Source organism: Panulirus ornatus, chromosome 12 (assembly GCF_036320965.1).
Source record: "Panulirus ornatus isolate Po-2019 chromosome 12, ASM3632096v1, whole genome shotgun sequence".
In the NCBI taxonomy this organism is placed as follows: Eukaryota; Metazoa; Arthropoda; class Malacostraca; order Decapoda; family Palinuridae; genus Panulirus; species Panulirus ornatus.
Genome location: NC_092235.1, coordinates 40,024,643 through 40,041,416, shown reverse-complemented (window position 1 = coordinate 40,041,416; position 16,774 = coordinate 40,024,643). Strand labels below are relative to the sequence as shown.

The 16,774-nt window shown below is 48.8% G+C and overlaps 3 protein-coding genes across 3 annotated transcripts; all 3 read left to right on the top strand.

Moving 5' to 3' along the window:
- Positions 1–4,771: 4,771 nt before the first annotated feature.
- On the top strand, positions 4,772–5,191 carry LOC139752253 (uncharacterized). Its single transcript, XM_071668285.1, has one exon. It carries the CDS (start codon positions 4,772–4,774, stop codon positions 5,189–5,191), a length of 420 nt encoding a protein of 139 aa, XP_071524386.1.
- A 3,392-nt stretch (positions 5,192–8,583) lies between these two features.
- On the top strand, positions 8,584–9,003 carry LOC139752251 (uncharacterized). Its single transcript, XM_071668284.1, has one exon. The coding sequence runs from the start codon at positions 8,584–8,586 to the stop codon at positions 9,001–9,003; it is 420 nt and encodes a 139-aa protein (XP_071524385.1).
- A 46-nt stretch (positions 9,004–9,049) lies between these two features.
- Positions 9,050–9,403, top strand: LOC139752250 (uncharacterized). The gene has a single exon (XM_071668283.1). It carries the CDS (start codon positions 9,050–9,052, stop codon positions 9,401–9,403), a length of 354 nt encoding a protein of 117 aa, XP_071524384.1.
- The last annotated feature ends 7,371 nt before the right edge of the window (positions 9,404–16,774 follow it).

Here is a 16,774-nt window from a genome sequence, read left to right as displayed (position 1 = left end):
CCAATAAAGACGGGCTGCACCTCTCCCACTCAATGCTTGACCCGCCTAATATTACCCTCCTCAACAACGGCAACCCAATTCAAATAAGGGGAAGGAGGCTCGATCTTGCCTTCCTCTCCCACTTCTTGACTGAGCTCGCTGGCAGCTGCACCCTTCACTCACCAGCGACCATTTTGCCACACTGACCACTCTATCGGTCAACAAGCTCCCTTCGCCTCCACCACCGAGATGGAGGTACAATACCGAAAGCGCCAAGTGGGAGCTCTTCAGAAACAATACTCAAGCCTGGCAAGAGAAGCAACAACAGCAGGTTGGAATCACTTTCACGGACGTAAATTGATTTCACGCGGAACTATCCCAAGCCCTTCAGGAGGCTGCAGATCTGGCCATCCCCAAGACCAAGCCTTCAGCCAGACAACACCAAGACCATTGGTACTGTTGCAGCAGAGTGAAGAAACTCAACAACAGGGTCAACAGGGCTAGAAAGAACTATAGAAAACACCCCAGCGATGCAAAAAGACACCTCTTACAGGACACAATCCGGCACACCAGAGAAGAGACCAGAAGCATCAGGAGAGCAAGCTGGCTCAAATGATGCTCCGAGCTGAACGCGCACACCTCCCTCAGCAGGATGTGGGCCCAGATCAAGAGAGCATCTGGCATGACGCTACCGCCACAACCAGCCCACCCCAGTCCCAGAGAGGAGGCAGAGAGGCTTGCGGGTTTCTTTTCCAAGCAAACAGCCACAAACAACCTACCCACACAGGCGGAAGATGCACAGAAAAGACTTAAACAGGGGAGGACAGCAGCAGGCAAGACACAACGGACAGGGATTCACTAAACAAGAATTGGAAAAGGTGATGAAACGGAGCAGGGACATGGCATCAGGGGCCGACAGAATAACCTATTCCATGCTGCGCCACGCCGCAGAAGCTGGACATTAGGCACTACTGCAGGTCATCAACGCCTCGTGGACAGCACAGAAACTTCCACTGGAATGGAAAAAGGCAGACATCCAGCCCATTCCCAAGCCCAGAGAACCAGAGAAACCACGATCCATCTCCCTCCACAGCTGCATTGCCAAGACGGCCTATAGGGTGCTTCTCAACAGGCTCCGGTGGAAAGTCGGCCCCATGCATCCCCATATCTTCGCCTACACAGAAAACATTGGGACAGCTACCAACATAGCGGAGATACTAACCATTATTGACAGCAAACCGGCTATAGTAGTCTTCTTGGATCTAGAAAAAGCCTTCAAGCTTTCCAGTCCGCTGGCGATACCACAGACTGTAGCTGAGAAGGGAGTCCAGGGCAGGGTCATCAGGTGGATCCAGGACTACCTGATGCATCGCCAGGAACGAGTATAATTCCAAGGAGTCGCCTCGTCATACAAGCCCCTCGAGAATGGCACCCCACAAGGAGGCATCCTCAACCCAACACTCTTCAACATCCTGATGAAGAACCTTGTGAAGCTTCCCTTCAGGCCTACAGTTAAACTCCTCTGCTACGCTGATGATCTCCAGCTGATAGTGCGAGGGCGCAGGAGAGTCAATAACGCCCAACATGCGCATAAGCTGACTGAAAATGAGTGCAACCGACTGGGGCTCAAGATGAACCCAAACAAGACAAGGGCGATGGCCCTCTGCTCCACGAGACCAGACAGGATGCTCTCCCTTCAGGGAACGTTGGTAACCTAGGCCGACACCCACCAGTGTCTTGGAGTGTGGTTTGACCAAAAACTCAACTTCAGGATGCAGCTTCAGTATCTCCAACAGAAAACGAGAAACAGAGAAACCCTAATGAGGTCGCTGACTATCCCAGCCGCTGTGGCAAATATGGAGGTGCTCAGGACCTACTACACTGCCGCCATCAGATCGCTGGTAGACCACTGTGCTCCAGCACTCATTGGCCTGAGGGATGACCAGGTGACCAACATGGAGCTCATCCAAAATAATGCTCTCCGGACCATGCTGGAAGCTCCCATGTGGACCAGGATCTGCAACCTGCGGATGGAAACTCGACTGCCACCACTCGCAGCAAGAGTCAAATAGATAACAAAGTCGACCCTAGCCAAGATCTGCAGGTTGAGCAAGCCCTCAACCATGAAAGTCAAAATCCGGGCCGCCCTTCACAGACACGAAAGGACGAGAGGAACCTCCTGGTCGCACGTGGCGGCCAATATCATCCACGTCTACCGAGTGGAGACATCCATACTGCAAACGGAAGTACCACACCATCAGAATAGTTTACCACCTCCATGAGACCCTTCACCAGCCACCTTCGTGGTCAAAGCATTAGGAGACAAAAATTCTAGCCTCCACCAGGAAGATATTAGAAGACTGAGTCTGATAGCCATGGCCACTGAAATGCCTGCTGGAACTGTGGCATACTTCACAGACGGATCAGTGAACCAGACAGATGAGGGAAGGTCGGGAGCGGCCTTCCACACACAAGGTCATACTCGCCTCTGGAGGCTGTCAAATAGCTGCTCCACACTACAAACGGAGCTCTCAGCCATCTCCAAAGCCCTGGAACATGCATCCACCTCACACTCGAAGCCCGTGATAATACACACAAGTCATCAATGCAAGCGCTGCAACACAGCCACCCATAGGACAACATCAAGCTCGTCACATCAATCCTCGCTCAACTCCAAGAGCTGCAGCGAAAGGGACGTCCCGTCACCATACACTGGATCCCCAGTCCAGTGGGGATCGAGGGAAATGAGGCAGCAGACGAGGCAGCTAAAGCAGCCACACGCTTCAATAACATCCAGGTGCATGTTCCAGTGGGCCTGCATCAAATGAAGCACCAGCTACAAAAAGCAGCAAGGCTCTGGATCCATGTCAGTCAAGTGGTACACGGTGGCCACGTCATTGGAGCCACCATATAACGACAGAGACATGAGCAGGAATACCCTAATCAATCTACGCCGTCTACGACTGGGGTACAAATGCAGCTGGCAAAGAACTGACGGCGTCATCAAGGACTGCGTCTACTGCCAGGAGCCGTCAATGCACTGATTGGAACACTACATGCTGGACTGTCAAGTGACACAAACTCTCTGTGAAAGAGTCCTTGATTTCAGTGAGAAAAACCACATACTACCAACGGCCTCACTACTTCAAAGGATTCAAAGAAACCATATGGGACACCTACTACAGACCATAAGGGAATTCCCACCTCCCAAGAGAGAATAAATCAAGACTAGAAACCAGGGGACGGGCCGCCAACAGGCAAAGGCCCATGTCGGACCAACAGGCCCAACGATCTTAACATGAACAACATCATCCCAACAACGGCCCCAGCTGGTCGAGCGCATCACCCGACTGGCCAGTATGGAGAGCTCAGGCTCCCCAAACTGGGACCCCACCTCCGACGTCAGGAGTATAGAGGGAACTGGGATCCCCGCAAGGAAGCTCCAGAGGCGAGCGTCGGCGCCCCTTCTGTGAACGCGGCTGATGCTGGGATCATCGACTCAGTCTTCGACCACCCCACCGTCACCGACACTGCCGACAAACAGGGATGGATCCCTGTTGTGAACAGAAAACGAGATATGAAACGCCGCCGTAACTCCTCGGGAAACGACGTTTCCCAAGAGGCCCTAAGTGTCTCAACCGTCACACCAACGACCAACACCACCGCCACAACGACAACCAACTCCACCGCCTCCACGACGACCAACTCCACCGACTCCACGACGACCAACTCCACCGCCTCCACAAGCTCAACTCCGGCGCTTCCCAAGTTCCAGATCGCGACCACAGAAGCAACAACGGCCTATGAGACCATTTCCAGCCCGGAGAAAAAGCTGCCAAATGCCAGATTCTCTGTGAGGCCCAACCTCAAGGGGAAGATGATTCCTCACCCAAGGATGCCTCCTCAGCCAACGCCCTGGATGTCCTTCTAAAGGACTCATCCGTTGCTACCAAATTAGACTCGGCCATGAGGGAAACGAAATCGGTGGTACTCAAGTACCCCAGAGAACTGCCCCTGGATCCCATAGAAAACCACCCCAAGGTTCTGAAGGCGGAGCACTGCACTCCGCTCACAGACAAGACCGTCCAGACTCGGCAGGTTATGATAACCCATTAGGCCCAACTCCGAGCCACATCGATTTGAAAGTCTGGGACAGATACGAGGTGCGGCCTTATGTTCCGGAACCCCTGAGATGCTACCACTGCCAGAGATTTGGGCACCACCAGTCAAGGGGCTCAAACAAGGACATATGCGTCATATGTGTAAAGAGCCACAACACGGAACTGTGCCTCACCAAGCTGAAACAGGGCGAAAAGGTATCTCCCAAATGCACCAACTGCCAGGGGAAAAACCATACGTGGAACTCGGGCTGCCCCAAGTGAATCAAGAGGGTGCACGCCACCAAGCCTGCGCCCCCTCCATCCACCAAACAGACCGCCAACTCCTTTAGGATCCTCTTCTGGAACATCCAGGGAATAAGGAATAAAACACCTCCTCCATGCAGCAGCGGAAAGTGAAGGTCTAGACATCATACTCCTTCAAGAGACCCTCCTCCCAGGACACCACAGCTTCCACTTTAGTGGGTACAAGGTATACAGAAAACACTTTGATCAGGCACCAACCAGAGGCTGCGAGCAGCCACAAACAACCTACCCAAAAAGGCGGAACATACACAGAAAAGACTTAAACAGGGGAGGACAGCACGCATAAGGAAGGCAAGCAGCAGGCAAGGCACAACGGACAGGGATTCACGAAACAAGAATTGGAAAAGGCGATGAAACGGAGCAGGGACATGGCACCAGGGGCCGACAGAATAACCTATTCCATGCTGTGCCACGCCGGAGAAGCTGGACACGAGGCACTACTGCAGGCCATCAACGCCTCGTGGACAGCACAGAAACTTCCACTGGAATGGAAAAAGGCAGACATCCAGCCCATTCCCAAGCCCAGAGAACCAGAGAAACCACGATCCATCTCCCTCCACAGCTGCATTGCCAAGACGGCCTATAGGGTGCTTCTCAACAGGCTCCGGTGGAAAGTCGGCCCCATGCATCCCCATATCTTCGCCTACACAGAAAACATTGGGACAGCTACCAACATAGCGGAGATACTAACCATTATTGACAGCAAACCGGCTATAGTAATCTTCTTGGATCTACAAAATAGCCTTCGAGCTCTCCAGTCCGCTGGTGATACTAGAGACTGTACCTGAGAAGCGAGTCCTGGGCAGGCTCATCAGGTGGATCCAGGACTACCTGATGCATCGCCAGGAACGAGTAAGATTCCAAAAAGTCGCCTTGTCATACAAGCCCCTCGAGAATGGCACCCCACAAAGAGGCATCCTCAGTCCAACACTCTTCAATATCCTGATGGAGAACCTTGTGAAGCTCCCCTTTAGGCCTACAGTTAAACTCCTCTGCTACGCTGATGATCTCCAGCTGATAGTGCGAGGGCGCAGGAGAGTCAATAACGCCCAACATGCGCTTAAGCTGACTGAAAATGAGTGCAACCGACTGGGGCTCAAGACGAGCCCAAACAAGACAAGGGCAATGGCCCTCTGCTCCACAAGACCAGACAGGATGCTCTCCCTTCAGGGAACGTTGGTAACCTAGGCCAACACCCATCAGAGTCTTGGACCGTGGTTTGACCACAAACTCAGCTTCAGGACGCAGCTTCAGTATCTCTGACAGAAAACCTAATGAGGTCGCTAACTAGCCCAGCCGCTGGGGCAAATATAGAGGTGCTCAGGACCTACTACACTGCCGCCATCAGATCGCTGGTAAACCACTTTACTCCAGCACTCATTGGCCTGAGGGATGACTAGGTGACCAACATGGAGCTCATCCAAAACAACGCTCTCAGGACCATACTGGGAGCTCCCATGTAGCCAAGATCTACAGGTCGAGCAAGCCCTCAACCACGAAAGTCAAAATCCGGGCCGCCCTTCACAGACACCAAAGGACGCGAGAGGAAACTCTTGGTCGCACATGGCGGCCAATATCATCCACGCCTACCGAGCGGAGACATCCATACTGCAGATGGAAGAAGTACCACACCATCGGTATAGTTTACCACCTCCATGAGACCCTTCACCAGCCACCTTCGCAGTCAAAGCATTAGGAGACAAAAAGTCTAGCCTCCACCAGGAAGATATTAGAGGACTGAGTCTGATAGCCATGGCCACTGAAATGCCTGCTGGAGCTGTGGCATACTTCACAGACGAATTAGTGGACCAGACAGATGAGGGAAGGTCGGGAGCGGCCTTCCACACACAAGGTCATAATTGCCTCTGGAGGCTATGTCAAATGGCTGCTCCACACAACAAACGGAGCTAACAGCCATCTCCAAAGCCCTGGAACATGCAGCCACTTCGCACTCGAAGCCCGTGATAATACACACGGACTCCAAGTCATCAGTGCAAGCGCTGCAACACAGCCACCAAAAGGACAACATCAAGCTTGTCACCTCGATCCTCGCTCAACTATAATAAGAGCTGTAGCAAAATGGACGTCCCATCACCATACACTGGATCCCCAGTCCCGTGGGGATCGAGGAAAATGAGACGGCATACGAGGCAGCTAAAGCAGCTACACGCTTCAATAACATCCAGGTGCATGTTCCAGTGAGCTTGCAAAAAATGAAGCCCAAGCTACAAAATGCAGCAAGGCTTCGGATCCATTTCACTCAAGATGTACATGGTGGCCACGTCATTGGAGCCACCATAAAACGACTGGGACATAACCAGGAATACCCTAATCAATCTACACAGTCTACAATTGGGGTACAAATACAGCTGGCAAAGAACTGACGGCGTCATCAAGGACTGCTTCTACTGCCAGGAGCCGTCAATGCACCGACTGGAACACTACATGCTGGACTGTCAAGTGACACAAACTCTCTGTGAAAGAGTCCCTGATTTCAGTGAGGAAAACCATGCACTACCAACGGCCTCACTACTCCAGAAGATTCAAAGAAACCATATGGGACACCTACTACTGACCATAAGGGAATTCCCACCTCCCAAGAGAGAATAAATCAAGACTAGAAACCAGAGACGGGCTGCCAACAGGCAAAGGCCCATCTCGGACCAACAGGCCCAACGATCTTAACATGAACAACATCATCCCAACAACGGCCCCAGCTGGTCGAGCGCATCACCCGACTGGCCAGTATGGAGAGCTCAGGCTCCCCAAACTGGGACCCCACCTCCGACGTCAGGAGTATAGAGGGAACTGGGATCCCCGCAAGGAAGCTCCAGAGGCGAGCGTCGGCGCCCCTTCTGTGAACGCGGCTGATGCTGGGATCATCGACTCAGTCTTCGACCACCCCACCGTCACCGACACTGCCGACAAACAGGGATGGATCCCTGTTGTGAACAGAAAACGAGATATGAAACGCCGCCGTAACTCCTCGGGAAACGACGTTTCCCAAGAGGCCCTAAGTGTCTCAACCGTCACACCAACGACCAACACCACCGCCACAACGACAACCAACTCCACCGCCTCCACGACGACCAACTCCACCGACTCCACGACGACCAACTCCACCGCCTCCACAAGCTCAACTCCGGCGCTTCCCAAGTTCCAGATCGCGACCACAGAAGCAACAACGGCCTATGAGACCATTTCCAGCCCGGAGAAAAAGCTGCCAAATGCCAGATTCTCTGTGAGGCCCAACCTCAAGGGGAAGATGATTCCTCACCCAAGGATGCCTCCTCAGCCAACGCCCTGGATGTCCTTCTAAAGGACTCATCCGTTGCTACCAAATTAGACTCGGCCATGAGGGAAACGAAATCGGTGGTACTCAAGTACCCCAGAGAACTGCCCCTGGATCCCATAGAAAACCACCCCAAGGTTCTGAAGGCGGAGCACTGCACTCCGCTCACAGACAAGACCGTCCAGACTCGGCAGGTTATGATAACCCATTAGGCCCAACTCCGAGCCACATCGATTTGAAAGTCTGGGACAGATACGAGGTGCGGCCTTATGTTCCGGAACCCCTGAGATGCTACCACTGCCAGAGATTTGGGCACCACCAGTCAAGGGGCTCAAACAAGGACATATGCGTCATATGTGTAAAGAGCCACAACACGGAACTGTGCCTCACCAAGCTGAAACAGGGCGAAAAGGTATCTCCCAAATGCACCAACTGCCAGGGGAAAAACCATACGTGGAACTCGGGCTGCCCCAAGTGAATCAAGAGGGTGCACGCCACCAAGCCTGCGCCCCCTCCATCCACCAAACAGACCGCCAACTCCTTTAGGATCCTCTTCTGGAACATCCAGGGAATAAGGAATAAAACACCTCCTCCATGCAGCAGCGGAAAGTGAAGGTCTAGACATCATACTCCTTCAAGAGACCCTCCTCCCAGGACACCACAGCTTCCACTTTAGTGGGTACAAGGTATACAGAAAACACTTTGATCAGGCACCAACCAGAGGCTGCGAGCAGCCACAAACAACCTACCCAAAAAGGCGGAACATACACAGAAAAGACTTAAACAGGGGAGGACAGCACGCATAAGGAAGGCAAGCAGCAGGCAAGGCACAACGGACAGGGATTCACGAAACAAGAATTGGAAAAGGCGATGAAACGGAGCAGGGACATGGCACCAGGGGCCGACAGAATAACCTATTCCATGCTGTGCCACGCCGGAGAAGCTGGACACGAGGCACTACTGCAGGCCATCAACGCCTCGTGGACAGCACAGAAACTTCCACTGGAATGGAAAAAGGCAGACATCCAGCCCATTCCCAAGCCCAGAGAACCAGAGAAACCACGATCCATCTCCCTCCACAGCTGCATTGCCAAGACGGCCTATAGGGTGCTTCTCAACAGGCTCCGGTGGAAAGTCGGCCCCATGCATCCCCATATCTTCGCCTACACAGAAAACATTGGGACAGCTACCAACATAGCGGAGATACTAACCATTATTGACAGCAAACCGGCTATAGTAATCTTCTTGGATCTACAAAATAGCCTTCGAGCTCTCCAGTCCGCTGGTGATACTAGAGACTGTACCTGAGAAGCGAGTCCTGGGCAGGCTCATCAGGTGGATCCAGGACTACCTGATGCATCGCCAGGAACGAGTAAGATTCCAAAAAGTCGCCTTGTCATACAAGCCCCTCGAGAATGGCACCCCACAAAGAGGCATCCTCAGTCCAACACTCTTCAATATCCTGATGGAGAACCTTGTGAAGCTCCCCTTTAGGCCTACAGTTAAACTCCTCTGCTACGCTGATGATCTCCAGCTGATAGTGCGAGGGCGCAGGAGAGTCAATAACGCCCAACATGCGCTTAAGCTGACTGAAAATGAGTGCAACCGACTGGGGCTCAAGACGAGCCCAAACAAGACAAGGGCAATGGCCCTCTGCTCCACAAGACCAGACAGGATGCTCTCCCTTCAGGGAACGTTGGTAACCTAGGCCAACACCCATCAGAGTCTTGGACCGTGGTTTGACCACAAACTCAGCTTCAGGACGCAGCTTCAGTATCTCTGACAGAAAACCTAATGAGGTCGCTAACTAGCCCAGCCGCTGGGGCAAATAAAGAGGTGCTCAGGACCTACTACACTGCCGCCATCAGATCGCTGGTAAACCACTTTACTCCAGCACTCATTGGCCTGAGGGATGACTAGGTGACCAACATGGAGCTCATCCAAAACAACGCTCTCAGGACCATACTGGGAGCTCCCATGTGGAATAGCCAAGATCTACAGGTCGAGCAAGCCCTCAACCACGAAAGTCAAAATCCGGGCCGCCCTTCACAGACACCAAAGGACGCGAGAGGAAACTCTTGGTCGCACATGGCGGCCAATATCATCCACGCCTACCGAGCGGAGACATCCATACTGCAGATGGAAGAAGTACCACACCATCGGTATAGTTTACCACCTCCATGAGACCCTTCACCAGCCACCTTCGCAGTCAAAGCATTAGGAGACAAAAAGTCTAGCCTCCACCAGGAAGATATTAGAGGACTGAGTCTGATAGCCATGGCCACTGAAATGCCTGCTGGAGCTGTGGCATACTTCACAGACGAATTAGTGGACCAGATAGATGAGGGAAGGTCGGGAGCGGCCTTCCACACACAAGGTCATAATTGCCTCTGGAGGCTATGTCAAATGGCTGCTCCACACAACAAACGGAGCTAACAGCCATCTCCAAAGCCCTGGAACATGCAGCCACTTCGCACTCGAAGCCCGTGATAATACACACGGACTCCAAGTCATCAGTGCAAGCGCTGCAACACAGCCACCAAAAGGACAACATCAAGCTTGTCACCTCGATCCTCGCTCAACTATAATAAGAGCTGTAGCAAAATGGACGTCCCATCACCATACACTGGATCCCCAGTCCCGTGGGGATCGAGGAAAATGAGACGGCATACGAGGCAGCTAAAGCAGCTACACGCTTCAATAACATCCAGGTGCATGTTCCAGTGAGCTTGCAAAAAATGAAGCCCAAGCTACAAAATGCAGCAAGGCTTCGGATCCATTTCACTCAAGATGTACATGGTGGCCACGTCATTGGAGCCACCATAAAACGACTGGGACATAACCAGGAATACCCTAATCAATCTACACAGTCTACAATTGGGGTACAAATACAGCTGGCAAAGAACTGACGGCGTCATCAAGGACTGCTTCTACTGCCAGGAGCCGTCAATGCACCGACTGGAACACTACATGCTGGACTGTCAAGTGACACAAACTCTCTGTGAAAGAGTCCCTGATTTCAGTGAGGAAAACCATGCACTACCAACGGCCTCACTACTCCAGAAGATTCAAAGAAACCATATGGGACACCTACTACTGACCATAAGGGAATTCCCACCTCCCAAGAGAGAATAAATCAAGACTAGAAACCAGAGAACGGGCTGCCAACAGGCAAAGGCTCATCTCGGGCTGATGATCTTAACAACAACAACAACATCCAGCAGCCGATTCTTTCAGCAGTCACACCCAAGGAAAGGTAATGTAGGCTTTCCTTGTCTTGAATCCCGTAGCCACTGCTGCCCTAGATTGTAAGATGTAATACTGTGTCATGTCAGGTCTGAGTGTAATGATGTATTATAACCTGTCATATAGGAAAGAGATCTAGTTTGAAATCTTACCTGGAATGTAGAATGTGGAATATTGAATGTTAAGTGTTAACGAAAGTTGTTTGTACCCGATCAATGTGCTTTTGTTATCTTGTACTCTTATTTCTTGCATTATATGTAAATTTAATCCTGGTGTTTGCTTTCATCCCATAACGTTAAGATAGCATTATTTTGTGTGTGTAACATATATAAATAACAACACTGCTAGGATAGCATCGTAACATATAACTGACGTTCTTGCCAGGAGTTCGTAACAATGTATATGAGCATGTATGGGCATTTATGTGTATATGAGTGGATGGGCCATTCTTTCTCTGTCTGTTTCCTAGCAATACCTTGCTGTCGCAGGAAACAGCAATCAAGCAAAACAGTGTGGATGAAAGAGCAGAAGAGGGTGTGTTGAAATGGTTTGGAAACATGGAGAGAATGGGTGAGAAAAGATTGTCAAAGAGGATGTATGTGTCAGGGGTGGATGAAACAAGGAGAAGTGGGAGACCAAATTGGAAGTGGAAGGATGAAGTGAAAAACATTTTTAAGCGATTGGGGCCTGAACATAAAGGTGGGTGAAAGGCATGCAAGAAGTAGAGTGAATTGGAACGATGTGGTATACCAGGGTCGATGTGGCGTCAGTGGATAGAACAAGGGCATGTGAAGCATCGGGTAAAACCAGGAAAGGTCTGTGGGGCCGGGATGTGGAAAGGGAGCTGTGGTTTCAAAGCATTACTATGACAGCTAGGGACTGAGTGTGGACAAATGTGGCCTTTTTGTCTTTTCCTGGTATGACCTCACTGGAGGGGAGAAGGGGACGCTATTTCATGTGTGGCGGGGTTGCGACGGGAATGGATGAAGACAGCAAGTATGAATATGTACATGCGTATATATGTACATGTCTGTGTATGTATATGTATGTATACGTTGAAATATATATGTACGTATATGTGCGTGTGTGGGCATTTATGTATATACATGTGTATGTGGGAGGGTTGGGCCATTCCTCGTCTCTTTCCTTGCGCGACCTCGCTAATGCGGGAAACAGCGATTAAGTATAATAAATAAACGTAAATAAATAAATTAATAAATAATAATAACAATGATAATGATAATAATAATAATAATAATAATAATAATAATAATAATAATAATAATATTATTTTATTATTTTGCTTTGTTGCTGTCTCCCGCATTAGCGAGGTAGCGCAAGGAAACAGACGAAAGAATGGCCCAACCCACCCATATACACATGTATATCCATACATGTCCACACACGCAAATATACATACCTTATACATCTCAATGTACACATATATATACACACACAGACATATACATATATACACATGTACATAATTCATAATGTCTGCCTTTATTTATTCCCACTGCCACCTAGCCACACATGAAATAACAACCCCCTTCCCCCTCATGTGTGCGAGGTAGTGCTAGGAAATGACAACAAAGGCCCCATTAGTTCACACTCAGTCTCTGGCTGTCATGTAATAATGCACCGAAACCACAGCTCCCTTTCCACAACCAGGCCCCACAAAACTTTCCATGGTTTACCCCAGACGCTTCACATGACCTGGTTCAATCCATTATAGCACGTCGACCCCGGTATCCCACATCGTTCCAATTCACTCTATTCCTTGCATGCCTTCAACCCCTCCTGCAAGTTCAGGCCCCGATCACACAAAATCTTTTCACTCCATCTTTCCACCTCCAATTTGGTCTCCCACTTCTCCTTGTTCCCTCCACCTCTGACACATATATCCTCTTGGTCAATCTTTCCTCACTCATTCTCTCCATGTGACCAAACCATTTCAAAACACCCTCTTCTGCTCTCTCAACAACACTCTTTTTATTTCCACACATCTCTCTTACCCTTACATTACTTACTCGATCAAACCACCTCACACCACATATTGTCCTCAAACATCTCATTTCCAGCACATCCACCCTCCTGCGCACCACTCTATCCATAGCCCACGCCTCGCAACCATACAACATTGTTGGAACCACTATTCCTTCAAACATACCCATTTTTGCTTTCTGAGATAATGTTTTCGACTCCCAAACATTCTTCAAGGCTCCCAGAATTTTCGCCTCCTCCCCCACCCTATGATTCACTTCCGCTTCCATGGTTCCATCCGCTGCCAGATCCACTTCCAGATATCTAAAACACTTTACTTCCTCCAGTTTTTCTCCATTCAAACTTACCTCTCAATTGACTTGACCCTCAACCCTACTTATTCACCTTGCTCTTATTCACATTTACTCTTAACTTTCTTCTTTTACACACTATACCAAACTCAGTCACCAGCTTCTGCAGTTTCTCACGTGAATCAGCCACCAGCGCTGTATCATCAGCGAACAACTGACTCACTTCCCAAGCTCTCTCATCCACAACAGACTGCATACTTGCCCCTCTTTCCAAAACTCTTGCATTCACCTCCCTAACAACCCCATCCATAAACAAATTAAACAACCATGGAGAAATCACACACCCCTGCCGCAAACCTACATTCACTGGGAACCAATCACTTTCCTCTCTTCCTACACGTACACATGCCTTACATCCTCGATAGAAACTTTTCACTGCTTCTAACAACTTTCCTCCCACACCATATATTCTTAATACCTTCCACAGAGCAACTCTATCAACTCTTATCATATGCCTTCTCCATATCCATAAATGCTACATACAAATCCATTTGTTTTTCTAAGTATTTCTCACATACATTCTTCAAAGCAAACACCTGATCCACATATCCTCTACCACTTCTGAAACCACACTGCTCTTCCCCAATCTGATGCTCTGTACATGCCTCCACCCTCTCAATCAATACCCTCCCATATAATTTACCAGGAATACTCAACAAACTTATACCTTTGTAATTTGAGCACTCACTCTTATCCCCTTTGCCTTTGTACAATGGCACTATGCAAGCATTCTGCCAATCCTCAAGCACCTCACCATCAATCATACATACATTAAATAACCTTACCAACCAGTCAACAATACAGTCACCCCCTTTTTTAATAGATTCCACTGCAATACCATCCAAACCTGCTGCCTTGCCGGCTTTCATCTTCTGCAAAGCTTTTACTACCTCTTCTCTGTTTACCAAATCATTTTCCCTAACCATCTCACTTTGCATACCACCTCGACAAAAACACCCTATATCTCCACTCTATCATCAAACACATTCAACAAACCTTCAAAATACTCACTCCATCACTTCTCATTACCACTGCTTGTTATCACCTCCCGATTAGCATCCTTCACTGATGTTCCCATTTGTTCCCTTGTCTTACGCACTTTATTTACCTCCTTCCAGAACATCTTTTTATTCTCCCTGAAATTTAATGATACTCTCTCACCCCAACTCTCATTTGCCCTCTTTTTCACCTCTTGCACCTTTCTCTTGACCTCCTGCCTCTTTCTTTTATACATCTCCCACTCATTTGCATTTTTTCCCTGCAAAAATCGTCCAAATGCCTCTCTCTTCTCTTTCACTAATAATCTTACTTCTTCATCCCACCACTCACTACCCTTTCTAATCAACCCAACTCCCACGCTTCTCATGCCACAAGTATCTTTTGCGCAATCCATCACTGATTCCCTAAATACATTCCATTCCTCCCCCACTCCCCTTACCTCCTTTGTTCTCACCTTTTTCCATTCTGTACTCAGTCTCTCCTGGTACTTCCTCACACAAGTCTCCTTCCCAAGCTCACTTACTCTCACCACTCTCTTCACCCCAACATTCTCTCTTCTTTTCTGAAAACCTCTACAAATCTTCACCTTTGCATCTACATGATAATGATCAGACATCCCTCCAGTTGCACCTCTCAGCACATTAACATCCAAAAGTCTCTCTTTCGCACGCCTATCAATTAACACATAATCCAATAATGCTCTCTGGCCATCTCTCCTACTTACATACATATACTTATGTATATCTCGCTTTTTAAACCAGGTATTCCCAATCACCAGTCCTTTTTCAGCACGTAAATCTACAAGCTCTTCACCATTTCCATTTACAACACTGAACACCCCATGTATACCAATTATTCCCTCAACTGCCACATTACTCACCTTTGCATTCAAATCACCCATCACTATAACCCGGACTTGTGCATCAAAACCACTAACACACTCATTCAGCTGCTCCCAAAACACTTGCCTCTAATGATCTTTCTTCTCATGCCCAGGTGCATATGACCCAATAATCACCCATCTCTCTCCATCAACTTTCAGTTATACCCATATAATAATATTATTATTTTTTTTTTTTGCCTCTGTCTCCCGCGTTTGCGAGGTAGCACAAGGAAACAGACGAAAGAAATGGCAAAACCCACCCCCATACACAATGTACATACACACACACAAATATAAATACCTATACATCTCAATGTACACATGTATATACACACACAGACACATACATATATACCCATGCACACAATTCACACTGTCTGCCCCTATTCATTCCCATCGCCACCTCGCCACACATGGAATAATAATAATACTAATACTAATAATTTTTTTTTTTTGCTTTGTCGCTGTCTCCCGCATTTGCGAGGTAGCGCAAGGAAACAGACGAAAGAATTGGCCCAACCCACTCCCATACACATGTATATACATACGTCCACACACGCAAATATACATACCTACACAGCTTTCCATGGTTCGCCACCTTGCCACACATGGAATAATAATAATACTAATACTAATAATTTTTTTTTTTTTTGCTTTGTCGCTGTCTCCTGCGTTTGCGAGGTAGCGCAAGGAAACAGAGGAAAGAAATGGCCCAACCCACTCCCATACACATGTATATACATACGTCCACACACGCAAATATACATACTTACACAGCTTTCCATGGTTTACCCCAGACGCTTCACATGTCCTGATTCAATCCACTGACAGCACGTCAAACCCGGTATACCACACTGATCCAATTCACTCTATTCCTTGCCCTCCTTTCACCCTCATGCATGTTCAGGCCCCGATCACACAAAATCTTTTTCACTCCATCTTTCCACCTCCAATTTGGTTTCCCACTTCTCCTCATTCCCTCCACCTACGACACATATATCCTCTTGGTCAATCTTTCCTCACTCATTCTCTCCATGTGCCCAAACCATTTCAAAACACCCTCTTCTGCTCTCTCATCAACACTCTTTTTATTTCCACACATCTCTCTTACCCTTATGTTACTTACTCGATCAAACCACCTCACACCACACATTGTCCTCAAACATCTCATTTCCAGCACATCCATCCTCCTGCGCACAACTCTATCCATAGCCCACGCCTCGCAACCATACAACATTGTTGGAACCACTATTCCTTCAAACATACCCATTTTTGCTTTCCGAGATAATGTTCTCGACTTCCACACATTCTTCAAGGCTCCCAGAATTTTCGCCCCCTCCCCCACCCAATGATCCACTTCTGCTTCCATGGTTCCATCCGCTGCCAGATCCACTCCCAGATATCTAAAACACTTTACTTCCTCCAGTTTTTCTCCATTCAAACTTACCTCTCAATTGACTTGACCCTCAACCCTACTGTACCTAATTACCTTGCTCTTATTCACATTTACTCTTAACTTTCTTCTTTCACACACTTTACCAAACTCAGTCACCTGCTTCTGCAGTTTCTCACATGAATCAGCCACCAGCGCTGTATC